We start from the raw sequence: 26,803 nt of genomic DNA, 5'->3' as shown, positions 1-26,803 counted from the left end.
CAGGATGGGCATCTAAATGAAGTATATCCACAGGTCCACCAAGCTTCTCAGAGACAGCTCTTACAACAGGAAAAGATATTGAGTGGTCACCACCTAAAACTAATGGGCGTAATGGATCCTGAAAAGTGCAGACATTGAAAGAGTTAAGATTCATCTATCTGAACCAAGACCTACAAGTAAGATAATCTTGTATTGATTGCAACCAGCATCTAGATCAAAGGCCCCCTAAACACCACTAATCTTCCCTCTCAACAAAATAAGCTTTGGTGAGCAATATTGAACAATAAATCAAAGACTTCCAGCACGAAGAACAACAAACAAGTGGAAAGTAAATTTAACTAATTTCAACCAATTCAAACCACATAGATGATCACAAGGTTGTTTTCTAAGACAAAGTCCAGCAGTTCAAAATGAGTATAAATTCAAGGTCTAAATATGTAAGTAGCCCAACACCAAAATAATCACCACAATTAATCATAGTATTTCTTGAGAAAGAAGCCAACAGTTAAACCAAAACTCACCTCCTCCATTACTAACTTGACAGACTCACTTATGACGTTCATCAATCTATCATCATCTACACCACAATCACGGATCTCCTGGACAGGGACATCACCAACATCAGTTAGCACCCGTGGATCATTTAGTTGCTTCCCTGCAGGACCAAGGAAAGGATTGAGAACACTATTAAGAACTCAGTGCAGGAAACCCTTTTAATTTAGATTCCAAATGTCAGCCAAATCCATTACAATGATTATCAGAACAGTTAAAACTCTCACATTCAGAAACACAGCATATATATTCAGGTCTAAATGTTATGATAACATCTAACCCATCGAGATGGGATATCAATATCAGTGCTGAGAATCAAAAAAGTGTATATAAGCAAAATCTTAGAAAGGGCAATTAAGAAGCTACCTTCTTCAGTGGTTGAGTTAGTGCTACCACACCAGATTGCCTCCCTAATTCGAGGAGGAGCAAACGCGGGTCCTTGAAGAAACGATGAGTTATGTCCTAAAGGAACTCCAAGCAGAGAAGTGGATGCTAAAGAACCTCCTAAAGCACGCACAAGCTCACCCTAGGGAGTACCATTAATAAGTTTCAGATTCCAGAGTCAACAATCTTCAAAACTCGATGCTCAAAATCTTGTCAAAAGAAGCAATTAAAGAATTGAAATGTTAAAAAAGAACCTTGAGCTTTGCCCTCTCGCGAATAAGGGTGAGAGAAGCATCTATTACACGATGCTGGCCCTTTTCGATCAAATCAGAAGGTATATTTGCAGCTTTCAGTTTCTGCAAATAATGGATTCCTCTGCTCCGCCCTATGGCTGACATGTCCGCAATGAACGGCCAAGAATTGGAGGTGTTCTTAAAATAGAAAACAAGCAAAGATTAGTTCTCCTTTCGAGCAAAGGAAACAGAAAAATAATAAAGGAAGAGGTGGGTTTTGTACCTTGAAAAGGAAGATCAGAGGCGGGAGAGAGCGTGAGTGAGTCGAAAGAGACGACTCGTTCGAGTGATGAGAGAAGTAATTTAAGGAGAAAAAAGGAAGAAGGAAGCCATGCAGATGGCACTTCAGCTTTTTCCAGTTGCAGCAAGAAGAAGCCAAATGCCACGACCGGATCGGATTAAAGATAAATCACATTCCATTTTTTATTTAATTAAAGTAATGATTGCTAATTGGAATGGCGTGGAGTTAGCTTTTGCTTGCTCTGTTTTGGTATTGGGCACTCCGCTGGAAAAGGCCAGATTGAAAAGACATATATACCCTGCCCACTGTCTGACATTTCAACTATTATATATATCTTTTAAATTAAAAATATAAACCCACAATAAAAATTTTCATTATAAATATCAAAATCAAAATAATATCTTTTTATTTAAAAATCAGTATAATAAATATAATATATAATTAAATAGAGTAAAATATCTTTAATCTCACGTAAATAAAAAATAAAACAATAAACTTATGAATAAAGTTTTTTTATTAAAAATATGAATAAGTAGTGAATGAGATCAAAACTTTCTTCAAATTTGATTTGTAAAATCTCTTGTGAGAGATTTTATAATCGAGATAAAGATTAATTCGAGTTAAATCAAAGAAGATGGGGCACGGTTGAGTGGCTATAGTAAAAAAGAAAAGAGGGTCAATTTTGTGGATTGAAGTGGCGAGGAGAGTGGTAGAATCAATTAGCCGTGACGTGAGAAATTGGCGAAGTGGTGTCGCTGAGTCACCAGGCATATTGGACGAGTTAACAAATGCCGTAGAAGAGGCGCTCCAATGTGTTTTGCGGCTAGCCAGGATACGCACCTCTATGCAACTGCAAACTTTTATAAACTTTATATATACTTATATTTATTTATATTAAATTCTATTCAAAAATTAATATTTAATGTCCAAATTTGGTTATTAGTACTTATATAAAGAAAATTCAAAATTTAATCTGAATTTAAAATAAAAAAAATTAAAAATTAAAAGTAAATCATAAAAATAATAAAAATTATTTTAAATGATCAATAATCTTTGATAAAGCATAAATAATTTCTAAACAAAGCAATAATATGTGAAATTAAAATTTAATATTACAAATTAAACACACCGCTTCAATTTTTTTTTCAAATATTAAAAAAATTCTAATAAATCTTTATTTTTTTATTATTGTAATTAACTATTACATATTTTTATTTTAAATTAAATATACTCTTATTATTAATGATTGATTAATTATTATTAATTAAAATATAACTTAATATTTCATATCATTGATATGACACATTAATATGTTATATCATCATTCATAATAATAAATCAACACCACATAAAATAAATGATAAATAATATTTTATTTAGTTCTATTTTTTTTTAAATTGAAAGGAGAAGAATTAAAATTTGTTCTTTAAGTAAAAAATTATGTATCGAGTAATGAATCAAATATTCAAATATTTGTTTAATTGTAATTAATCAAGTGCTACTCGTAAAAATTTATTTAATCAAAAATAAATATTTAGGTATTTGATTAAATATAATAAAAAAATTTTAAAATAATTTTAAAATTATATTAAATAAAAATTATTATTCATTAACGAATTGGAATTAAATAATACTATTGGCATCTAGACCTGTCAATATGGGCCAGCCCGGCCCAACCCGGCCCTAGCCCTTGTGGGCTGAAAAGATATGGGCAGGGCCGGGCCAGCCCATACAAAATGTTCAACCCAGCCCACCCCTTGCTAGCCCATGGGCCGGGCCAGGCTAGCCTATTTTTTTCAAAAAAAATTATTTCTACCACTCATCAATACAAGTATACAACTATACTATGATTTAGTCCATAAATTAAATAATAAAAATATATTACAAACAAATAAATTACATCAAAAATAAATAAGCAAATACATTACATCAAATATAAATAAATTTTCAAATTTTCAATATTTAACCCACCCCTTGTTAGCCTATGGGTTGGGTTGGGCCAACCCATTTTTATTTTTTTCAAAAATAATTAATTTTTATAATTTTACTTGATAAATTTTTTATTAATAAAATTGTTCTATGATTTAATTCATAAATTGAATAATAAAAACATGTTACAAATAAATAAATTACACCAAATATAAAAAAATAAATAAATTACATAATAAAGTTTAAATCTTTAACACAAACTACTATCTTATAAATATAAGTATATAACCAAATAATAAAAATTTTAAGACTCATTTATATCCTCCTCAATCTTCATTCTCAAGTAAAACATTTAAATCTTATTTAGACAGCAATGATGTCTCAAGGTCTGAATTATTATTAATTTATCATCTAATATTCATTACCATAAAAGAAAAAGAGATAATAAGTTTTAATTTAAATTAAAATTTTTAATTTGACAAGTGAAAATTAAAGACATTGAAATATATAAAATAAACAATACTATTGATAACTAAATTATTGATTTTTCATAATTAAATATATAAAATAATTAAAATTATTTTTTAGCCCATGGGTTAGCCCTGCCCCAGCCCACATCAGCCCACTGATTTGGTGGGCTGACCCATTTAAACCCGGTTCAAATATGAGTTAAAAATTTTCAACCCAGCTCACCTCATATTTAATAAAAAATAAACCGACCCTATAGGTTCGGCCCATTTTGACAGGTCTATTGGCAGCCTTACTTGAAACCCAAGTGTTGGGCTTTTGGTTGGAAATGGAGTTCGCTCGCTTTTTGTGTCTCTTCTATAGTAATTCTAGAAGAGACGGTAGGGGTATCGTATGGCTCTAAGATTCAAAAATGGTACTCCAATTCCTTCCTTCAAGGCTTTGTTTGCCGCTCAACGCTGCACATTTCCACATTCTTCCTTCAACCTCTCTGTCTTTGCCACGCCCGGACAGAAGAAAGATCCCAACCATGTCTTTCCCTTCTTCTTCTGCGGCCTCACCATCTGTGAAGGACCCCAATAAGGAAGGAGAAGAACAAGGAAAGGTAGCTCAAGCACTCAAATACCATCATCAAACGAAGCACAGTTTCACTAACTACGCGAGAGGACCACGTGGTCTGGATTGGGCCAATCAACCCAACCCCTTTCGCCGTTACATCTCTGCTCCGCTGATTCCCCTCCTGCACTTTCCCGCAGAGAAACAAGCTATAACTGATGATGCTCCCCTGTATTCTTCTTTGTTCCATTCTCTTCCTCCTCCTAAACCCATCTCCCAATCCTCTATCTCCCAACTGTTCTACGATTCTCTGGCTCTTTCAGCTTGGAAAACCACCGGCAATTGCACTTGGTCCCTTCGGGTCAACCCCAGCAGCGGCAATTTGCACCCCACCGAGGCTTACCTCATTTCTCCGCCAATTCAGTCTCTCTCTGACTCGCCTTTCGTCGCACATTATGCTCCGAAAGAGCACTCTCTCGAGGTTCGAGCCACAATCCCTTCTGGGTTTTTCCCCAAATTCTTCCCGGAGAACTCGTTTCTCATCGGAATTTCTTCTATTTTCTGGCGAGAAGCATGGAAATACGGAGAACGCGCGTTTCGGTACTGCAACCACGATGTGGGTCATGCGATTGGAGCTGTTGCGATGGCTGCGGCAACCCTTGGCTGGGACGTGAAGCTTCTAGATGGGTTTGGGCATGACGATTTGCAGAAGCTAATGGGGCTTGACATTTTTCCAGAGTTCAAAGTTCCATCAAGACCAATCAAAGGGAAGTTTCCTGACATTGAATTCGAGCACCCGGATTGTTTGCTTCTTGTTTTTCCAAATGGGAGTAACCAATTCCATGCAAATTATAAGGAACTTAGTTCTGCAGTCAAGGAATTCGTGAATTTGGAGTCGAAAGGGAAGCCAAATTCGCTTAGCAGAGAGCATGTTTGTTGGGACATAATTTACAGGACAGCTGAGGCAGTTAAAAAGCCATTAACCGTTCAAAGCGGAGAATTTCCTGTGGATCAATTTCAAAGCAGTGGAATTTGTAGTGAAAACTCTTACAAAGGTCTTACGGTGAGGGAAGTTGCTAGGAAAAGGAGGAGCGCGGTTGATATGGATGGAGTAACTGTAATGGAAAGAGAAACGTTCTATCAGATTTTGTTGCATTGCGTTCCTTCAGGGAATGGAGGGAAGCATAGAAGGCAATTAGCATTGCCTTTTCGGGCTCTCTCTTGGGATGCTGAGGTTCATGCTGCTTTGTTTGTTCATAGAGTGGTAGGTTTGCCCAAAGGATTGTATTTCTTGGTAAGGAATGAGGATCATTTAGAGGAGCTTAAGAGGGCTACCAGGCCTGAGTTTAACTGGGAGAAACCAGCGGGATGCCCTGATGATCTTCCTTTGTATGAACTTGCCACTGCCAACTGCCAAGAGCTTGCCAAACGCCTATCTTGCCATCAGGTGTGTGCGATTCTTCCTATATATATATTCACTGGCAAAGCAACTTTTTATGTTAGGGAAGTGCTTGATTTGGGAAATGGAAACAGGTTTATGCAACAATAGCCCTAGTCTATCAGTGCATGAAATTTGCAAATATAAATGCTAGTTAAATATGAATGCTAGAAGTGGAAAAAAGCTTTGCAGAAAATGCTTGAGAATATATGTTTTCAAGAATGGCCTTGTTTCCTACAGAAGGCTGTTTTGTTGCTGAGTGCAAACCTTGGAACCTAGTTTTTAAATATGACTAAAATGCTTAACTTACAGGACATTGCTAGTGATGGCTGCTTCAGCCTTGGGATGGTGGCCCATTTTGAACCTACCTTAAGTGACAAGGGTGCATGGATGTATCCTCGACTGTTTTGGGAGACTGGAGTTCTTGGCCAGGTCTTGTACCTTGAAGCACATGCGGTTGGCATATCTGCAACTGGAATTGGTTGCTTCTTCGATGATCCTGGTATGTTTCCTTATCTTCACCTTTGTTTTGACCCTAGCATTCCAAATCAACAGTGATTATAAATGGTATCCTAGTCATCACATGGAGCTTTACATAAAGGATGATAGGTTACATATCTCATCTGAGGTATACTGCATTCTTTATGTCAGTAGTTGCATAAGGTGGTCTCATCCTTGGTCAGGGTGTATAAGCCAGTGCCATTACAATTTGCATGTTCCTTTGAGATAATTGCAGTGAAATGAGGAAAAAATGTCCTTAAAGAACATACTCTTTCCTCTATAATGAGTAACACCAAAATCTAAGGCCTGCCTTTGCCCCAACTCCCCCTTATTACAACAAGGTGCGCTCTGTCATTGTGCAACAATCAAAATGATGTCTGATTTTTCATTTTGTTGTACATTTGCAGTGCACGAACTTCTTGGGTTTAGAGGATCAAAGTTTCAGAGTCTATATCATTTCACCATCGGAGGCCCTGTGTTGGACAAGCGGATTATGAGCCTGCCAGCATATCCAGGCCCTAGCATTGATAAATGATTGCAGTTTGCTGGGTCGTGTTTGTATCAAGATTACAGGAAGCTGCTGTTGAGCACCAGTTACCACTCTACCCAGTTAGGAAAGTTTGCCAGTAAAGAATGCAGGTGATTCAAAAGAGGAGAGAAATTTAGATCAAGAGTAAAGTAAAATTATACACAAAGACAAGGATGACGCCATTAAGGTTTGCAGGTGCATATAAAAACGCAAGACATTTAGATAGATACAGGGCCGTCCTCAAAGCTATTGCTGCATGTAAATTTTACTTTTGTCTAAATCCGAATTTCACTAGATGACAAATTCGGAGTGTATAAGACTACAAAGAGAAACAATGGAGGAGTCGGGAAAACCACAAGTGCTCTCCCCTTTGATTAGGAAACTAATATTGTTTTTTTTTTTTTGTATAAAGCAAACTAATATTGTTGTAATAAAAAAATATCAAGTTTTAAAATTTTGCTTTTCTTTGCAATGACATACAATACAAAGAGAATGATCAATGGCATTGCACTCCGCATTCTAGAAAATGAAAAAAGTAGAGTTGCTCATTGGTAGACTACAGATCTTTCAGAAAGGATTCAAACTAACCTGCAGGGCCAATATGGTGGACTCTTAACAAATAAACTGAAATATATTAAGCATACCTATGGAACATTGCACTATTGACATCAGCTGAAAGGTATACATGCCAGTGATAACTGCCTTCCTTTGATCCTTCAATATCTTCAACTATTCACAGCATCAATTTTCCAACCAACAAGCTGAGAAGAAAAGCATATGCAATACTTAAACTTGTTTAGAACCCATGGAAGTTCCTCTACGTGACAAAACAGACGTTGTCACTGTTGTCCTAGGAGATTAGTCGGATAAAAAATTTGGGCAAGCCTGAAGCATGAAAAAACTTCTGTCCTACTTCTCCATATGATCATTGATGCACTGTAGTCTTTGTAACTATGGCCAGGAGATTCTACCCGTAATTCCAAGCAAAGAATGAACTTAGGGAACCAAAAACACCATAGGTGACAAGGCAAAGGAGTTACTCCATACGAATTACTACTACATTGCTTTCGTCTCAGTGCCACCATTTATAGTCCATCAAAGGCCATCATTGACAACCAGAGCTCTTGGAATTGAATCCACCCACGCTTTCAACTCCATGATGGATGCACAATACATTACCAAACAGCATATCAGAGCAGCAGCTTGCTACAAGAATACAGGGAACACATCTATTTCAAAATTTATGAGATCACTAAACCCAGTAATCTTATCCACTTCATACTTAAATGAATCCAAGAAGAGACCGAGAGTAAGCCCAGACTTCCAATAGTTAAACATGGTGATCAGACTCCTAACATTGGCGAGTACAGGAAGAGAGGCCCTATACATGAGGGCTCCTATCCCCTCCACAACAAGCACAGCCAAGGCGGCAGAAAGAATATCCCAGTCACCCGTCTGCCCAATAACAGTAGCAAATGCAGTTGCACAATAAAATCCTAGCAAGAAAAAGAGTATCTTCATTGGAAGGTTTCTCCTTAGCTCCTGAAGTCTCACACCTAGTTTACTTTGAATAACTTGGATGGCCCTAATTAATCTCGGCCTGCCATTATTGCTGGAAGAAGGATCAAATCCGCTGGCATCCACACTGCTTCTAATAGACCATGCCATCCTCCTGCAGAAGTTGAATCAAGAATACAACCTTCAATAACATTTAACATACCTGAGCTGAACAACTACTTCGCTTCCATTCCATATTAAAAAGAGGAAAATAAGATTGTGCCAACCCATTTGACCCAAAGTTAAAAAAGGGTTCACAGTTACGTACCTGAAATTATTGATGAAAAAGGGTTGAGCTACATGAATGGAACAGGGCTGGTAACTGGGTTTCCGTCCAAAGAAGCAACCATTCTTGTGAGAGCATGCTCCAGGGTCTACAGTCGCATGACTTGAACTGAGAAGCTTACAAATGGAAAAATTAGCATGCCTTGGACGGTTGGGTAAGCTTGTTGTCGTCGCCATAGCTCCGCAGAAACCTGCAAACTAACAACTCAATAACCCAAAGTAGCAGACCCAAATTCCAGGCTCTTGTATGATGGGTTGAAAATTATAGACATTAGGATGAGTAAAACCCAAAGGGAGCATAAGAAAACTTGAAATGAAGATGCAGAGACAGAGAGACAAAGAGCGTACAAACAACAGCTTCCAATTCCATTGAAGGAAACGCAGCGCAACGTGCTGAAGAAATTACAGAGGTCAGAGACAGGAGATAACAGGAAGAAGAAAGAGGAAGGGAGAGTAGTGAGAGGCAGAAATTTTCATACACCAATACTCTGTTTGCTACCCAATACAATAAAATGTGACCGTGACCGACTGTGAGATCTCCGCTCCACATACCCGCGTCCATGTTCCACCCGACCCGATTAAAATTTACCCCGCCGCTTTACATGCACTAGCTTGGAGTATACCTCTGTTCTTATTTTGAGTTTTGGGTCTGTTCAATTATTTTAATCTCTTTATTTTAATTTTAATAAATTTAATTATATATTTTTATTAAAAATTGTTTTAAAAAAAACAATTGATAACGGTGTTGAAATTTTATTTTTAATTTAGATGACGGGCATTTTACCGATCATCCGTCATAGGTGGATTAATTTTTTATTACATGATATATCAAACTAAAAATGTCATTTTTATTTTAATTAAGTAAAAATTAACATTTTTAAAAATTAAAAAAAAAATTTTAATATATTTTACTAAAATTTAAGTTTTCTGTATTAATATTTTTTGAAAAATTTATCCACATGATCAAAAAAGTTCAAATTAATATGTCACGTTATAAAAATAAAATCATATAACCAAATTTAATTGAACAACTTAAACTAAAAATAATCTGAAATTCAAAATAACTTAATAAAATGAACCGATACAAAATGATCCACTCATAAGAATCTAAAAATTGAACAACCCAAACTTCAAGTGATTCAATCCGAAATAATATAATTCGACAAAATTGTGAGTCAAATTAACGCGAATTCGAATGCTCAACTTGTAATCAATTCGGTCGGTCGAAACAATCTGATTAATAAAAATCCAAAACTTGTAATAATTCAGTAATTAAACAACTCAACCTCGAAATAATTCAATCCAAGACAATCTAATTTGTGACTTGAATTGACATGAAATGACTTGACCTTAAATCAACTCAAGCAGCCAACTTGATCTTAACCAAAATGACTCAAAACTCATAATAACCTAATGATTGAACAACTCAAAACAATTATTGCTAACTACTAGTAGTGTTTGTAAGATACCTTAATCTTACTTAATCGAGTTAGATTATATGCATCCCTCGGCATCACCCACATTTCCGAAACATCTGAACTTTACAAGGTAAAGAATTTATTCACATCATCTTTAATCTTTTTCTTTTTCTTTTTCTTTCTTTACCTAGCCCCTCCTTGTGTTTGCTTGATTATACTGCTCAGCTCTGGGGTTCACTTATTCTTCACATAAATGAATGTACAACACTGCACAGAGAGAGATCAACCCCCACTTCCAAATTGTTTCTGGATGTCTTTGAAGGATACAGTGGCGGAACCCCTCCTTTTGGCCTTCTGTTGAGAAGGATGTTCTGTCCACCCTGTCATGTAGATCACCTACAAGAGCAATCATAGTGTCAAAACACCTCTCGTAAGACATGACCTAGTGATTCATTAATAATTTTATTCCAAGAGTCAAGTCAGGCCTTCGATTTGATAGAGACTATGAAATCCTAATAACCCTGGTGTCGAAAATACCGGATAGAGTAGATAAGTCATGAAAATATCACCCTTTCCAAGTCATGATATTATTACCTTGCAATGGACAGTAATGCACTGACCTGGAAAGTTGCAGGGATGGTGCCATCTTCAGCTGCAAACAACGCATCATAGATAGCTGCAGTTGCTAGAGCTGTTTCCCTCTTCAGGATCTGGTTTCAAGGTAGAATAAATGAAGTTTAACAAGATTTAAATTAACATATTTTGTTCCTTGTTTGAAGAAGTATCACTTCGATTAAATCATATGGACATCATTGCCCAAAAGATGTCTTACATTGCTCCTTTGCAGCAGAGCATTAGTTTCACCCATTTCTCGCAGATGTTCTATTAGGTCCAAGGCTGCACAAAAGAGAGAGAAACAGAGGCATGGTTTGTTAATAATGAAAATAATATTATCAAATTCAGCAAGGTAAAGAATAGAAGGCCAGTTAATCATCATCAAAGAGAGAACCTATATGGAGGGTAAAATGTACATTCGGTGCAAACCAATATGAAATACTCTCTTCTCAATCCCAAATCCCATCGATACATATTTCCTATGACATTTATCCTAATAACAGGGAATTATTACAGCTAGAAGTATTCCTGGCTGCAAAAACTACAGCATGTCAATAATCTGAAATTCTGAAGTTGCTTTAGCAGCAGATCTCATATTTCTTGTTTCTTAATTCATTGTCACCAAAATCCACAAATAAATGTGGAAGCTCCTCAATGATAGCCTCTTTTTTATTAAAACATGATAAAATCTTGTTCAGATAAAGTTCCATGCTTTGATTCCTCCATTTGTATCCGCAGATGACCTCTAAAATGCAACTAAGAATTTCATAAGAACTTATTGTTCCCATTTGCAAATTGTTTAATGACTTGGCTAGCTCTATATTCATGTCCATCTGTTTAAAGCAATCATGGAAAATAAGACATAATAAACATGAAATTTACCCAGACATTTTATACGCCCATAGTTGAGAGCTAGACATCGTAAATTTGATATAGATCACCTTATCAGACAAATGGTACAACTGTACAAATCGAAACCTCAAAAAATGTGAAGAAGTTCTTACCGCTCTTATACCTAACCACATATTCATCAACATCAACACCAGGAAGTGCAAACCCTGCCCTGGTCAAAAGGTTGCCTGCATCCCTGACCTGAGGAAGACATGCTAAAATGCTGCTTAGCACCACGGGTGACATAGGAAAATTGTTTTTCTTCTTTTTTTCTTAAAAGAAATTTGTTTTATTGGGACATTATTATTTTTAAACATAGACATAATCGCATTATGTAATTGAGACATGATTAATGTAACTCAAAACAAGCTTAATCACTTATGGTCCTGTGTCAAATGCAAATCACCAAGGAAAAACCAAATCAAAGTTTGCAGATTGGGAACTAGCATTCCCTTGCCTTTAATATACTTTAATTGGATGCTGCCAGCGTTGTTTCCCACCATTATGATCAATACTTTTTCACACTGAGAGTTTACTTCCTCCCCCCACACCCCCAACCCCCTCCCAACAGAAAAAAGAAAAAAAGAGAGAGAGAGGGAGAGGAAGAAACATCAAGAGCTTGTTTTGCTTTCTTTCTCTAAGTTTAAAATTTCAATATCAGCATCAACTTCAGTTTTGCAATAGTGACCAGCAATCCGATATGAGATTCAACCTAGTTTCTTAATCCGATATTAGATTCAACCTAGTTTCCTAATCCGATATTAGATTCAACCTAGTTTCTTATATAGGTTAGCAATACAACAGTTTTAATAGGAGACAGAAGACATACCATGAACAGCAAAAGTAATAAAGCAAAAGAAACTAGCATCACCTCATGCCAATTCAGACTGGTTCATACAATTCAGAATGAAACCTAATTAAATTAAAAGACATGTTTTCAGGTACCAAATGTCATACATTGGTGCTTTCCAACTTTATTAGCCATATGGTATTCCCCATCAACCATTTGGCATGCACATTGAAACTAGGAAAAAAAAGAAAGATAGAAAAAACTAGAGATAAACTTCATAGGCATGTATAAGTTTTCCATGTACATTGCAATATGCAGATGAATTATAAGTGTGTATAAGATCAATATATTTTGATTAAAGCTAACGATCTCCTCAAAAGTTTTAAATCTTTTAAGCCAATTTTATCTATCGCATAGATATAGACATATAGTTATGTCAAATGAAAGCATGAACAGTATAAATCAATAGTGGAAATGCAATAGCTAAAAAGTAAACAAGAATGAATAATAAAAATTACATAAATAATCCACTGATTGAATTATAACATAAAAGATTAGGAAACTCAGAAAACTATCAACATCCAAGCAACTGAGTTGACAGAAAATATGCAGCAAGTTACATGCCTGTGCCAAAGGTGATAACCGAGGACTAATGCCTCCTTCACGCTCCATTTGAGCCACGGTGCATGCTATGCGAAGCTCCCTAGTCAAAAGTACAAGCTACAAAAGTGAGATAGGAAGGCAGCCCATGCATCAATGCATAGACTAGGTTCAAATCAATGCAGTTAAAAAGAAAAGGGTACAGTCAACTTTAAAGTTTCGCCTCCAAGAATAGCTGCTAAGAATAGGCCATCCGGCTTCAATGCCAGCTTACACTGTCATAAATACAATGAACATGACTCTGTCATTGACATGGACATATACACATACCTGAATATTATGCATGTGATTATAAAGTTTAACAAGAAACTCCATTAAAAAAATACAACAGAGGGGCTGTGGGAGCAAGGAGCTGTTCTTGAGTGTCAGCAGAACAAAAATAGATTACAACAACAGAAAACATGGCATAAAAATTAGCTGAGGCCTTTATAATTGAATTTTAGCACTCCTCTCCTTGAGCACAATGCATCTCAACTGGTAATTGTAGTGAGTTTACACCTCTCAATCAAACATTGATGATCATGATGTACAACTTATTGTTACAGAAGCCACTATGCTACTAGCTTGCACTCAAGATTCATAATCATAAGAACATGTGTGGAAAATATTTACAGTTCTTCTGTTCAACCATGGATTCATATTTACCTCACTAGTCACAGCCATGTAAATCATTTAAGAAAGATATTTAATTATTGCTTGATTTTTTTAGGAGAATAAAAGTGAAAGCTTGTCCCAAGGAGATGAAGAAGAAAAATTATCATTTCCTAAAAGAAGGGACTGAACATATATATAGCAGATCTAAAAGCAGGGAATATCTCTTTTGCTAAAGTATATGCACAATAATTATGCTTGTTACTAATACCCTAACCATCCCATTATTCAGTTATAGTGTACTCATAACATGCATCTCAATCTCAAGCCAATGCTAAGCCATACTGCACCAAAATTGACATGGGTGCTTAATACAATGAGAAATACAAAGTGCATACCTGTATCATGGCACCTGGAAGATCATTTGTCCAATGGAGGCCTAGGCAACTGATTACCAGATCTACTGAACTTTACATCAACAAATACAACCAATTAGAATGTAAACAAAATTTTCCAACAATAATAAATAGATTAAAATTTTCATGTTTACCTTTCTTTAATGGGCAGAAACTCCTCATCGCCAACCACATATGATGTTTCAATATTTTCATTACAGGAATCTGGTAGAGAACTTTTGCACCTCTTTACCATATCATATGAAGTATCCATCATGATTAACTTATCAATTTCACCTGACACCAAACAGTTTTCAATATCATTGTGATTGATAACAGTTGCTAACCATACAGGGCCATCTTTGATTCAATCACTCATAAATATCACACTTCCCTAAATATTTCCTAACAACGGCAACATATCTCTACAAATGTGTAGAAAAGGAAAAAGATAATTCTTAGTATGAGTTACAAACAAATCATTGCAACTTGCAAGCATCAAGAGCAAGTTTGAACAGCTATTGAACATACAATAAAGCAGTCAATGAGACATTCTAAATATTGAATGATATACATAACTTTTGCTTTTGTATCTAAATCCGCCTTTTACCTTTTTGATTTTGAAAGCCAAAAGGAAGTAGCAAAATCAACAATCCGAAAGGACTTCAAAAATAGACTTCAAGAAACAACAATGAACCACTATAAGCATGAAAAATAACTTGATTATATTGTAACAATAATTCTAGGAAGGAGAAGCTGCAGAAGTTACAATCCTGTGCCTTAACATGGCAACAACCATCTCATATGATAGAACCTAAATCACTAAAACAACTGTGATTACACAACAAACAGTAACCAACTATGCTTTCCAATGGCAGCATCTCACACATACAATTTTGTACACTTTATTTGCAATTGGTTTTTCTCTGCTCAAAATCCTTGAGATTTTTCCTTGATTTCAAATGGGTGTTTTAAAACTTTTACCTAATTGAGTAGCAAGCCTCAAACACGAAGAAACAAAAAAAAAATCAGAATCATATTACTTACATACTTCTAAATAAAAAAAAGAATTAAAACAGGCTCAGAAATCTTATATGTTGATTAGAAATGAAAAGCAGCAATCACTTCAAGCACTACCTCTAACTAATTCAACCACTGCCACATAAAAAGAAAGCTTTCACTGAAAGTTATCTTCCACCTTTCTATCAATTGAAAAGGATCCCATCATCTAAATATTTTTCCTCTAAAGTTAAAAGAACATGCCATTGGCTAAATGGCTATGCTAAACATACTCGAGTCTGTCATTGCAGACTGACTTGGAGAAAACCCTTTTATTTGGCATTTGCATGATGTTGCCACTAGAGTTCAGAAACTCATCCTCGTGTTCACCACAACACTAGAAAATAAACTATAACGTTACACCTTACAATTCTTCAAAATACACATACAAACAATGTATAACAATTATTTTAGTAATTGCAATTTTCAAAAAAAGAAAACAATGTATAACAATTGTCATAATAAACAATTTAAGTAGCAATAGAAATGGCAGGAGAGGAAATTGCTAAACCAACTCTCACCACGACCCCGGAGCAATTGCCTCACAGCCTGCAAAGAGCCTCCCAGACACAATGCTGTAGCAAATGTTTTCTTACAGTCCTACAAAAAAGCAAATACATCTTTCACTTTCACAATTATAATATTCCATCTAAGGAACCTCCTTCTAGTTGTTGCTTTTGCTACTTGCATTCGTTTATTCTTCACATAAATTCCTAAAAGTTGCAAATAAGTAAAAAGTAAATGATAGAAAGTAAATATTGAAGTGCCTAGTACTAATTAAAGTGTGTATGTGTGTGTGTGTATAGTACGAAACTTATCTTTAAGGTTGAGGCAATAGCACCACTTTCCTTAAAATCAATATCACAAAGTTATAGTACTTTTGATATAAATTTATATTTCTTGGAAATAGAATTTCTAACCAACAGAAAACCTTATGCCACTAAATTACATCACTAAAATTAAATTAGAAACTTATCCACGAAATAAAATGGTAAGTAAAGCAAAGTGGACCACAACCTCCAAGCGATCTAACAGATTCTCAGCTACGGCATCTACAAAGGAATCATTGGGACGCAGCAACCACGCAGCTCGATCACGCTGCCACCCGAAAATCAATCACTTACTAGATTTCAGAAGGAAGCATATCACAGTCATATAAATTTGAAAAATACTAGTACATGTTTGCGTTTGAGGTGGCGGTCGAAGATCTTGACTTTAGAAGGATTGCTTTGAAAGGCGTCGCCATTGTCATAGTCCGCAGTGGAGAAGGAAGCGGAGGATAGGAAACAATAGTAGGGTTTGGCTGTTGGTCCTCTTCTTCTCCACAGGGAACAAGTTGTATGATAGAAAAGGGAGCTCCTCATTCTTCTTCTACATTCGTAAACAAGGAAGGAAACCCAAAAATGAGTAATTAATACATTTCACATCCTTATGTTTCTTTTTAAAACCCTTAATTAAATCGGAATAATCAGTCCTACTCCTATTTATCTCTCTCAGACAATTCGTCGAACCATGAGCATGCAACAACTCCAAATATGAGCAGACAAGGGATTAGGGGCAACCTAGAATTGACGAGAAGCAAATGCTTGGAGCTACCAAAGCCTTGAACAATGGATCGCTGGGCAGCTCCGAGTCGTCGAACCAACGGATCACTATGGGAACCTACTTGGGCAACTGTAAGTCCAAAGCTGTTAGTGTCGTTTCCGGTTTTCTTCTTGTCGTTGTCAAGGCAATGAGACTGAGCACTGTATAATTTGGTTTAAATGTCAAAAATCAAAAATAATTTTATTTTTAGGTTTTTTTTTAAACCTATTCCTAACTTTTTCTTATAAATTTTTCCTTTTTTAAAAATAAAAATATCAAAACTTTTAAAGGAAAATTTGATACAACAAATTTTATCAATTTTTTTATACCTCACTCGACTAACTCGTGATGTTAATCTCACTTATAAATTGAATAAACAAATAAAGTTTAAATATTTAATTAGATATTTTTAAATTTTAAATATCAAATAAATTATTTAATTACAATTTATAAATCAAATTTATAATTAATTTTTATAAAAATTATTTTGATGTCATTGTCTAAAAAAAATTATTAAATTTTTAAATACTTAAATATCCATATCTTTAAATTATTCTCCAAATGAAAAATATGTTTTTTGTAAGATAAAACTGTCAAAACCCCGTTTCATATGAGTGTAAACCGTAACATTTGATATCAAAAACGACTAACGATGGTGAATCTTGTTGGAATGAAGAAAACTATTACGATTAAATTCCATATCGACTATATATTAAAATACAATTAAGTATTTCACTGTTCATATCATTTTTAATTTGTGAAGTATTTTTTGTTACATAATAACGTGAATCTAACCAGAATGAACAATTCCGTACAGATTGGTGTGAACCATGACATTTAATTGAGTCCACAATTAATTATTTGTACTTATTTGAGAAAAACAGAGTCTCTAGCAACAAGGACTTTGCGGAAGAGTGCAGAGTGTGGGAACTGCCTCAATGACAGCCCCAATGTCACAAGAGAGATCCAAGGGAGGACTACCAAAGAGTGGGTCTGTCATGCCATGATCTCAAAGTATTGAGATGGTTGCACAATGTAGCACTCAGAGAGAAGGCATGAATGAGACCATACCATCAGAAGACCACACAATTGATGGTAACAGATGGGACACTCTAGTAACTCTATAAAAGATCATAAAATCAGCAAGGTACTATTCTTAACATTGAACTAGTTATTCTTTTTACCAAAAAATAAAGAAAGAAACGAAACATTGAACTGGTTATTACGCAAGTTCCAAGAATAAATTGTGTAAAAGGGTATTGAACCACCTTTTAATCTAGTCTTATTTATGCAGCCATAGATCCAGAATTCTCCTTCCTAAGCTCAAGTAGTTGTATAAGAGCAGCATCAATTTGTGCAAACACGTTCTCCTTGGGGGCATTTCCATTGACCTGAAATAGGTCGAAACAAATAAAGTTGTCAAACCTACCAAATCATATATGCCTCCGAACATTCTCTTCAAAAAACTAATTCAAAGATAGTTAAATTTAATCCATCCTGGTAACCACTTTTCCTGCCGTAAAATGATTCAGCAGACAATAGCTTCATCTTTAGGAACAGTGTCAAACAATAAGAAAGCCTGTGTATTTCAAGATAATACCTTTATTAATTCCCTTTTTTGTTCTTTTTTTTTTCAATTCTCACGCATAGTTATCAGCAAACATTAATCTTGAACATGAGGAACACATCAAACTTTACATTTTATCACAAATATGAATACTGGTTTAAATTTAAAACATCAATATGATATAAGCAATTAGGTAATCCAGGATTCATGCACACCAATGTAGCAAGAAAGAACGACAAATTGAGAATATGTAGTTAATGTCTTAAACCCACATATTAATGAGATTCATAATAAAGGCATCATGACTAACATGCATCATCAAACTTAGACAGTTTGAATTCTAGTTGCTTTGTCTGGCTAGGGTGTTTTAGTTGCTGTCTCTTGCCATCACAAAGACGAATAGCACCTGCATAAAACTTTTCCAGCAATCTATTCTTATTTCAAGCCACATCATTCATTGAATTAAGACACCTACCTTCACTACCCATGCCAGTATTCTCACCAGCCTAGCTCATTCTAGTGTCTTTGAGAAAAAACAATATACAAAAAACTCCTTTTTTTTGTCATAATATTCCCATAATCACATGACCTGAAAATTGTCTTTCAGAACTTAACCTGATCTTGCTTGCTATGCCTTACCTTTTAATTAACAAAAGGTAAAAACAAATTCAGCTCCGTTTAGATATATAAAAGGTTTGCAAGAAAACCCCATACCAAAAAGAGTTTGGTTTTTAATTTATGAATACTAAAATTTGAACCTCTTTTAATTATAGAACAAAGCCAACAGCATAAATGATTCAGTTTTTTCATCTTTTTCTGCATGACCCTCGGCAAGCCTTCACTTATATCAACTAATGTTACACAAGGAGGTATGAGAGTAAGCCATAGAGAGAATTTAACATGCCTTGACTGTGATATCTTTATATTTAGAAAGCACAGCTTCCACATTTTGATGATGCGTGCGTAGCCGCAACTTGACCTAAAAGATGCAAATAAGGTAATGCAACTTGTCAGTTTAATAACATGGACAAAATGCCAGGGCACAACTACAACGGAAGAAGAATCCCAAAAGTTAAAAAGGAAAAAAACACACGTGTCAAAAATCTAAAGAACACAGAAATCCAAACTACAAATAATAAGACATGCCTTTTCTTCAGTATCATCAAAACGTTGAGTAAGCCTAGAAGCAATTTCTTCATTCTCCGGGGGGGAATATTTCAAGTGGTATATCTTCCCTGTAATAGGATCTAATCTTCGTCCAACCACTCTCTCAACTAGAATGTCTTCAGGAACCTGCAAGCAAGTTGGACATATTTGACAAGGATGGCAGAGAGCACACTTTCATTGATGCTTATAGTTGAAAATTACAACTATGAACTAGTTTATGAGTGGCTAAAAAACAGCATGCACTTCAAATTGTTAACCAACAAAAACAGCAACAATATATTCTTACTTCCAACAAAATGAAAACATCTGGATGAATCCCAAAATCCTCAAGACCAGCTGCTTGAGATAAGCTCCTAGGGTATCCATCTAAAAGCCATCCTTTTTCTTGAGAATCTGGTTGCAACAGACGCTCCCTGACCATCTAAGACCAAAACTATAGGATTCATCAATAGGAAAACATTCTGTGACAAAATGAACAATATCTTCCCTACCATAACAACTATTTCATCTGGCACCAACTCTCCTTTCTCCATGTATTCTTTTGCTCGCTTCCCATTTTCACTTGCTGAAGCAACTTCTGCTCTCAGTAAATCTCCAGCAGCAATATGCACCAAACCATACTGAATAAACACAAACAAAATCCAATCTGCTCATTCTTAACTTTGGTTGCAAATGAGAGATTCATCCAAAAATAAAAGTAACATGACATAAGGCCATCATTATTGACAGAAAGCAATGCCTTAAGAAAGTGAAATGTGCTATTTAGCCAAGTATTGACAAATAATCACTACAGAACTGCAAATGACCATCCTGGTTTCATCCTCTACCATTTATTTCATTTCTATATCTTTGCTCCAAAGAATTTGTTCTTATAGCTAGAGGTTAACACAAAGGCAAATTAAGAACACATTAACTGACACAGGAAACAAAGATATCAAGAAGTGTTAAGATAGATATCAAGCTAATCTGAAATTACGGTCTTGGTCAAGCAAAATAGCTGTATCTTTACATACACATCTTCCATCAGATGCAACTCCACCCCCTTATTTCACAGCTGGTTTAGGTGTAACATGTAGAAATGTCATTCTCCTCATATTTTTATTCAATTTCTGCAAACCTAGCCACAAAATATGAAACCCGCTTGATTTGCTCTCGCAAAACACTCTAAATGATCTTTTTCTCTTACACTCCAAGCAAATCCACATTAAGTGGCCATTAAAGGTCAACCCAAAATCCAAAATACTGTTTAAAATATTGTGATCAACACCAGGACAGCACCTAGTATAGCTTTCCTAACCCTTGGTTTTTCCCCCAAAATCGTAACCACATAGCAATCCCAGTTACGAAATCCAATTGTTCTTATGCTTTTCTATCTGTTTTACCCTAACATAACAAAATAAACTAACCCCAAAAGCTCAAACCAGCTAACAGAAATATATCAAACTATAGCAACTTTAATTAAGCAAAATTATAATTTCAAGGTTGTTTTAGAATTTTCAAGGGAAAAGCAAACCATAGTTTAATTCATAAGTAAACATGTAAAATCAAGGCATAAAAATAAAACCCAGTAATTGCCCCTTTATACGATGATATACAATACTAAATATACCTATAACAATTTAAATTAAATAAATATCGATAGAAAAAAATGAAAAGACAAGATAACCATAATAATAAATTAAAAAAAAAAACAAATAAGCTTACTCTTTTGGTGATGAGCTCACATTGTGTACCTTTACCAGAAGCAGGAGCCCCTGATATCATTACCTTCAATGGCTCTACCTTAGCCGATGCTGCAACCTGCCACGTCATTAATATTTTCAAAAAAAATACCATTAATAAGCAAGAAGAAACAAGAAAAACAGATTCAAAGGGAAAATTAACTCAACCCGTAGAATTGAAAAAGGAAAATTACGTGGAAATTGGGGGCATTTGGTAAACGGAGCTTGTAAGAGCGAGGGTGGGAGAGGATTTGATTAGAACGGAGAGCAAGGGAAGAAGAATGAATCGGCGTGAAAGAAGACTGGGGAAGGAGAGATTGGTTAGGCTGCTTTGAATTTGGGGAAAATGATGGAGAGAGAGAAACGCAGGGCTGAGTAATGGCGATGTTTAGGCATGAACTGCTTGCCATTTCTATGGTTCTCTGCCTCTCTCTCTCTCTCACTCTATCTCTCTTTGTCTATGGACAAATACGAAGAACACTTGACAGCCGCCATTACTATCATATCTTTTCAAACAAGCGCCTGTCTTGCATACCTCTTTAAAATATAAAATATAAAAATTCAGTTTGGTAATAATAAAAATAATTTATTATAATATATTTTACACAAAAATTTAATAATCTTTATTATTTTGATAAATTATTAAAAATATTTTTAATTATTTATATCATGGGTAAAAAAAATATTTTTAAGCATTTGGATATTTAACTTAATAATTGATGTATAATCTTTTATTTAAAATATAAAATTTGAATTTTTCTTCTCTCAATTAAAAAAATATATATATTCTTTCAATTTATTTAATCGATAAAGTCATAAATTAAAAAATTGAAGAAAAAAATATTTTCATGTGTTAAAAATTTATTTTTTATTTTATATAATTTTTTTAAATTGATCTTAATTATTTAATGTTATATTAAAGATTATAATACTTTAGTAAAAATAATTATCTTGATATGTTGAAATAAGAAATTTTTGACATTATATTTTTAAAAAAAAAGTTTCATAATTATTTAAAAATTTTAAATAAAATTATTATATTTAATTAAAATTTTATATTAATAATTAATTAATTATTATTAATTAAAAATATTATTTATCAAATTTTATACACACTAAGGTTACATACTTACATATAATAATCCATGTTATTATAATATGATGAGACGATTGTGTCACATTTTTTACCTACTTTGTCAACTTTACATAAGTATAAAATAATATACTGAGTTAATATGTTTTTTTTATTTAATCAAATTTATATATTTTTATTTCAGATCAAATAAAATTTAATAATTAATTTTTGATTAATTATTATAAAATAAAATATTATATATAATTATATTATTATATCATTATAATACATCAGTATATCACATTTAATTAAATAATTATTTAAATATTAATAAAAAAATTATTTAAATTAAAATAAAAATATAAAAATTTAATAAAAAATAATAATAAATTTACTTAAATTTTTATGAATTATTACACCTAAAAATTGTGCGGATAAAAGAAAAAACTTTATAACTTCTCCGGAGTAGGAAAAGTTGCGAGGCAGGCTGAACGTTGGACACCGCTCAACCATGACACATTCTTTATCTTCCCTCGCTTCTTCCTTTCCTTTAAACCCCAGTAACAGATATTCCTCAAACCCAAACAGCAAGAACCCTCCATCTCCAACTGCTTCGCTTCCGGTTTCTTCGCTGCTATTCTCTTCTTCTTCCCAAGAATTCTTGAGAAACGTGAAATGGGTCTCACGCAGAAACAGATACTATCTCGCAAAACCTGCTGACCAAGATATAGGCACAAGGGAACCCTCTCCACAAGTTTCAGGAGAAAATGCTGCAGCTTCGAGTTCAACTGCTGATGGCAATGCATCCACTAGTTTATTATCGATCCTTTGTCCCCTCCTCAGGTTATTCTCTGTAAGTCTCTCTGTTTCCTTTAAACTTTATTTTAGTAGCGGTAATCATGGAATTTGGCTCACTCTATGATGAGATGGGTAGCTGAAAATTAAAGAAAGTTTCAGTTTTGAGTAGATTCAATACTAGGCGTATGTCTCTCTACTGCAATTCCAAACATATTTCCTTTACTGTATTAACCTTCTTAGAATTGATTTCAATGTTTTAGTATATGCAGTCCTAATTTCTGTGGTGATTTTTCTATAGCCTTTTATTTTTGTCTTATCAATGCCTTTTGTACTGTGCCTTGCAGGGAGGAGATCCCTCCCAAGAACGGAATCATGCTCTAGAGGTAATCTCTTTCAAAAGTCGCCCCTTTTTCTCTTTAGATCACTTGATTCTTTCCCCCCAACTATTATCTTTCACTTCTTTTTTACTGTCATAAGTCTTTTGTCATAGTTTCTCTTCCTTCTTCAATTTTCATCTATGTAGATCCTCAGGAAAAGTTATCATTTAAACCTGTGTTAAATGCATCACAAACAATTAAATTCATTGCTCCATGCTGGCATAACCCCTGTTATTGCTCCAGTCTGTGGAAGGATCTCAACCATTTTTATACCCTTTTTTATGTTCTTGCATTGGCCGAGCTTTAATTCTCTAACTTTCTTTTTCTTTTCTGGCTCAATAGTAGGTTGCAACATCTTCCTTATCCAGCTTAGCAAGATTTCCTTGGGGATCAAGATCACTATCAGGGAGCTTAGAGAGCCAGGATGTAACGATTTCTGATCCTCCCATGCGTATGCAACTCTTTGAATTTGGTAATCATCTTTTCAATCATGGGGTTGGCTCATAATATGCTTATAAAAGTCAGAAATTAGAAAAGTTGCCTTCTACATTTTATGAGGTTCAAGAATGTTTAGTAATGTGATTTACATTGTTTTAGCTTAGTTTTTTTTGTTCAACATTTGGGCTAGGATAAGACCAAGAACAAAAAGGAGGCTACTTTAGTAAATGGCAGAATGGGCTCTAGCTTTCTGAAAACAACTAAATAAGCACATAGTAATTACTAAGTTCTTACCCCTTGTGGTAAAATTTATCGTTAATATTGGGATCAATGTTTGAACTAATTGCTTTGATTGGAATTTTCTGAAATTGAATGTTTTCACTTTATTTAATATTTGAATTTTTTAAACAGAGGCATGCCCTTTTTGCAGAAGGGTTAGGGAAGCATTGACAGAGTTGGATCTTTCTGTAGAGGTGAGAATCACTATATACATTTAAAAATTCGTTCTTGATCACTATTGACCAAGTTTATTAGCAGCTGTCCTCTTATATGAAAAAAGTCTATTTCCTGATTGTTTTCTGAGGGGCTTTTTTAATTCAAAAAAGTAATGCAAAACAAATGTCGTCTTTATTTATTTTAAGATTTAGAAAAAGCATTATATCACCCAGCCTATTGCAATGTTAGAGAGCTTAATAGAGGTAGCAATTGAGCTGGTTGTTTGGGTCATTTTGGGTCAAGGGAAATTCGGGTCATTTTTGGGTTCAGGTTATTTTGTGTTGGGATAGAGGTGGCAAAACTGACATGAACCTGAAATACCTGTCCATCTTATTTGAACCCAAGCCCAAATTGATCTGAACCTAATGACCTGAATTCGAACAATCTGGAAAGATAACCTGAAATGACTCAAAATTAAATTGAGTACTATTAAAGTTATGAAAGCTAGTAAAAATAATGCTGATTTATTTCCAAGATTGCTGCCAATGGCAAAATAAAAGCTCATATCAAGTTCCAAACTTTAAGCAAAAATTTGGAAGAGATAATATTCTTAATTGAAGAAGAAAATTCACATGAAAAAATATAAACTACCAGAAATATTGGCTCAGTTCTGCCACCTCTAGGGCTTAACGAGTGTGGCAGTGACTGCAAACCCTTAGTCAAAATAATTTGAAATGAAGTTTGCTGACTTGGTGAATCAAATGGACCACTTCTGGCCTGCTTTCTTGGGTCTTTCAGTGTTTAGTGCACTCTTTATATGATCAGAACAGAAATGTATCCTTTGTTTGCTTCTTCATAGAAAAGTGACTAAAGTGACAAATGCATTCAGCTTTATATCACATTTATACAGTATTCCATGCCCATTTTGACTAGATTGTCAGTATATGAATCCCTTTTAAAAGAAATAGCTTTATTTTTAATAGTCTGCTGTATCTGGGCCCCCTGCATCCTGATGCAAACTTTTTGGCATTTATGTATAGGTCTATCCTTGCCCTAAAGGTTCTATAAGACATAGGGAAATGGTTAGAAGCTTTGGTGGAAAAGAGCAGTATGTGGTTCTCTCTCGCACTTTTGTTGATTGAAGCTGTTGTTCCGTTGGAGTTTTGGTTGTTGCTTGGAAGTTTTCAAGTCATTGAAACTCCAGCTATCTTGAATATTAGTAACTTTATATGTTGAAGATGATGCACAAATTTTTGTATGTATTAATGTTTTAGATACTACCTGAGCTTAATTGGTATTGGTTTCATCAAACCTAATTAAAGCATTTTAGGGGGAAAAATGGAGTAATTAATGTTGTTGTGTGTTTCTCCTTTTTCTCTTACGGAAAACTTGGTCTCTAAGTTTCTGAACTTCTCATGCAGGTTTCCCTTCCTCATTGACCCAAATACTGGAATATCAATGTATGAAAGTGGTATGTTGTGAAGTTTCAACTCATTTGGATGGTTGCAACGTTAACTGCTATTAATTTCTGTAGCAATGATCGCCTGTTGTTCTGTTAGAATCTTCTTAGTAAGTCATTACTGTGTTTGATAATGATTTGTACATGATAATTATAAGTTAAGGAATAGAATAAATATATATACATGTATAAATAATATGTTAGAATATAATTTTTTTTATATTTTAGTATCTGCTACTTTTGTAATCAAGCAACTTGAAGTCCACTAAATATGGACTCACCTATCTTTCAATGTTTTACCTGGATAATTTTGTTAGCGTAAGACAACATAATTGAATTGTTTAGAATGAATTTGATAACCCAATTGCCCAATATCATAGGAAGTCGCAGAATTGCATTTACACTCGGTTCTATGGTTGGCCAGATGGTCTACCTACTGCTTTTTAATAATATCTCTTTCTAGACTGAGCTTCTATTTTTGACAACTCAACTAAGTCTTAACATTAAATTAGTGGTGTCAGCTACATGAATACTTTTCTCCATTCTTTTCCATTAGGGGCTAAAGCTACTAGAAAATGTCCAAATGTCAAGTCTGCTTGTGATATTTCAACCAGTGAGGTTTTTAGCCTACCTCCACCCTTTTTCTTTCCTTTGCCCATATCCAACATGCAACCTTTATGTACATGACAACAGAACTATAATCTCTTCCTCATGTAATACTTGAACTTTCAGCTGTCATGTCTGCTCTTCAGCCAAAGGGACGACTATCAAGTGGTGTTTTTATCTCAGGGATTTTCTGTGTCCCTGACAACCCGCATATCTTAGGGAAAATTAGATACCGTAAACTTCAGCTTTACTGATTTAAGAAACCTCTCTGGCATGTAAAACACGTTGATAGTACTTCTTTTGTAAGATGCCCTCCAGTTAAGTTCCTAGGTTCCTGGTTGAGAACCATCCTAATAGAAGGACGTCATGGGCACCGCTAGAACAGTAATGTTATATATATTTCTGATCTTGTTAAAGATTTCATG

General features: G+C 34.5%; 6 protein-coding genes across 10 annotated transcripts in view; 2 read left to right on the top strand and 4 right to left on the bottom strand.

Moving 5' to 3' along the window:
* The window catches only part of LOC110419411 (arginase 1, mitochondrial), a 2,845-nt gene extending 1,212 nt beyond the window's left edge, over positions 1-1,633 (bottom strand). The window contains exons 1-5 of the mRNA XM_021432440.2: positions 1,453-1,633; positions 1,191-1,367; positions 919-1,078; positions 522-655; positions 1-118 (exon numbers count right to left, since the gene is read on the bottom strand). The exon at positions 1-118 is cut by the window's left edge and continues 92 nt beyond it. Of these exons, the coding sequence (XP_021288115.1) occupies positions 1-118; positions 522-655; positions 919-1,078; positions 1,191-1,334 (556 nt within the window). The 5' untranslated portion in view covers positions 1,335-1,367; positions 1,453-1,633. The remainder of the gene's footprint in view (positions 119-521; positions 656-918; positions 1,079-1,190; positions 1,368-1,452) is intronic.
* Positions 1,634-3,691: 2,058 nt separating this feature from the next.
* On the top strand, positions 3,692-7,344 carry LOC110419340 (nitroreductase family protein). Its single transcript, XM_021432340.2, has 3 exons — positions 3,692-5,869; positions 6,173-6,362; positions 6,769-7,344. Exons 1-3 carry the CDS (start codon positions 4,280-4,282, stop codon positions 6,894-6,896), a joined length of 1,908 nt encoding a protein of 635 aa, XP_021288015.1. The 5' UTR covers positions 3,692-4,279; the 3' UTR covers positions 6,897-7,344.
* Positions 6,805-9,208, bottom strand: LOC110419341 (YCF20-like protein (DUF565)). Of its 3 annotated transcripts, none has more exons than XM_021432341.2 (4): positions 9,081-9,208; positions 8,716-8,923; positions 7,535-8,562; positions 6,805-6,941 (listed from the first exon to the last, which is right to left on the bottom strand). In XM_021432341.2, the coding sequence occupies exons 1-3, from the start codon at positions 9,100-9,102 to the stop codon at positions 8,097-8,099; spliced, it is 696 nt and encodes a 231-aa protein (XP_021288016.1). In that variant the 5' UTR covers positions 9,103-9,208; the 3' UTR covers positions 6,805-6,941; positions 7,535-8,096. The 3 variants fall into 3 exon arrangements, with proteins under 3 accessions (XP_021288016.1, XP_021288017.1, XP_021288018.1); XM_021432342.2 differs by having other exon boundaries at positions 6,805-6,938; XM_021432343.2 differs by having other exon boundaries at positions 8,716-8,974; positions 9,081-9,206.
* A 643-nt stretch (positions 9,209-9,851) lies between these two features.
* LOC110419159 (S-adenosyl-L-methionine-dependent methyltransferases superfamily protein) lies at positions 9,852-16,848 on the bottom strand. Its single transcript, XM_021432072.1, has 12 exons — positions 16,714-16,848; positions 16,330-16,522; positions 16,169-16,249; positions 15,673-15,751; positions 14,248-14,389; positions 14,096-14,165; positions 13,257-13,321; positions 13,071-13,149; positions 11,770-11,857; positions 10,983-11,047; positions 10,771-10,860; positions 9,852-10,546 (listed from the first exon to the last, which is right to left on the bottom strand). Exons 2-12 carry the CDS (start codon positions 16,513-16,515, stop codon positions 10,433-10,435), a joined length of 1,059 nt encoding a protein of 352 aa, XP_021287747.1. The 5' UTR covers positions 16,516-16,522; positions 16,714-16,848; the 3' UTR covers positions 9,852-10,432.
* On the bottom strand, positions 16,770-21,711 carry AMK2 (adenosine monophosphate kinase). Of its 2 annotated transcripts, XM_021432074.2 has the most exons (8): positions 21,385-21,711; positions 21,174-21,269; positions 19,961-20,089; positions 19,756-19,890; positions 19,449-19,595; positions 19,207-19,281; positions 18,004-18,126; positions 16,770-16,896 (listed from the first exon to the last, which is right to left on the bottom strand). In XM_021432074.2, exons 1-7 carry the CDS (start codon positions 21,598-21,600, stop codon positions 18,022-18,024), a joined length of 903 nt encoding a protein of 300 aa, XP_021287749.1. In that variant the 5' UTR covers positions 21,601-21,711; the 3' UTR covers positions 16,770-16,896; positions 18,004-18,021. The 2 variants fall into 2 exon arrangements, with proteins under 2 accessions (XP_021287749.1, XP_021287748.1); XM_021432073.1 differs by lacking the exon at positions 16,770-16,896 and having other exon boundaries at positions 17,825-18,126.
* A 1,015-nt stretch (positions 21,712-22,726) lies between these two features.
* The window catches only part of LOC110419553 (Thioredoxin family protein), a 6,890-nt gene continuing 2,813 nt past the window's right edge, over positions 22,727-26,803 (top strand). For both annotated transcript variants that reach the window (XM_021432649.2, XM_021432648.2), the window contains exons 1-6: positions 22,727-23,118; positions 23,408-23,446; positions 23,786-23,912; positions 24,290-24,351; positions 25,354-25,421; positions 25,735-25,784. In XM_021432649.2, coding sequence (XP_021288324.1) covers positions 22,777-23,118; positions 23,408-23,446; positions 23,786-23,912; positions 24,290-24,351; positions 25,354-25,421; positions 25,735-25,784 — 688 coding nt within the window. In that variant the 5' untranslated portion in view covers positions 22,727-22,776. The remainder of the gene's footprint in view (positions 23,119-23,407; positions 23,447-23,785; positions 23,913-24,289; positions 24,352-25,353; positions 25,422-25,734; positions 25,785-26,803) is intronic.

Source organism: Theobroma umbraticum, unplaced genomic scaffold, assembly GCF_002168275.2.
Source record: "Theobroma umbraticum cultivar Fairchild unplaced genomic scaffold, ASM216827v3 scaffold_67.0, whole genome shotgun sequence".
NCBI lineage: Eukaryota > Viridiplantae > Streptophyta > Magnoliopsida > Malvales > Malvaceae > Theobroma > Theobroma umbraticum.
This window is presented reverse-complemented; position numbering and strand designations above follow the sequence as displayed.

Bases quoted from the DNA above. Each gene is read 5' to 3' on its own strand.
- LOC110419340 (XM_021432340.2), top strand. From the start codon at position 4,280: ATGGTACTCCAATTCCTTCCTTCAAGGCTTTGTTTGCCGCTCAACGCT. The intron at 5,870-6,172 runs GTGTGTGCGATT...CTTAACTTACAG, and splicing joins AACGCCTATCTTGCCATCAG to GACATTGCTAGTGATGGCTG. The intron at 6,363-6,768 runs GTATGTTTCCTT...GTACATTTGCAG, and splicing joins TTGCTTCTTCGATGATCCTG to TGCACGAACTTCTTGGGTTT.
- LOC110419341 (XM_021432341.2), bottom strand. From the start codon at position 9,102: ATGGAATTGGAAGCTGTTGTTT. The intron at 8,924-9,080 runs GTACGCTCTTTG...GTTAGTTTGCAG, and splicing joins GGAATTGGAAGCTGTTGTTT to GTTTCTGCGGAGCTATGGCG. The intron at 8,563-8,715 runs GTACGTAACTGT...CAACTTCTGCAG, and splicing joins TTTTTCATCAATAATTTCAG to GAGGATGGCATGGTCTATTA.
- LOC110419159 (XM_021432072.1), bottom strand. From the start codon at position 16,515: ATGAGGAGCTCCCTTTTCTATCATACAACTTGTTCCCTGTGGAGAAGA. The intron at 13,150-13,256 runs GTTGACTGTACC...ACTTTTGACTAG, and splicing joins CTTGGAGGCGAAACTTTAAA to GGAGCTTCGCATAGCATGCA. The intron at 10,547-10,770 runs GTCAGTGCATTA...TTGCTCTTGTAG, and splicing joins CCATCCCTGCAACTTTCCAG to GTGATCTACATGACAGGGTG.
- AMK2 (XM_021432074.2), bottom strand. From the start codon at position 21,600: ATGGCAAGCAGTTCATGCCTAAACATCGCCATTACTCAGCCCTGCGTT. The intron at 20,090-21,173 runs GTAAGCTTATTT...GTGTTTATTCAG, and splicing joins GTGAGCTCATCACCAAAAGA to TATGGTTTGGTGCATATTGC. The intron at 19,891-19,960 runs GTAGGGAAGATA...TTTTGGTCTTAG, and splicing joins CAGATGAAATAGTTGTTATG to ATGGTCAGGGAGCGTCTGTT.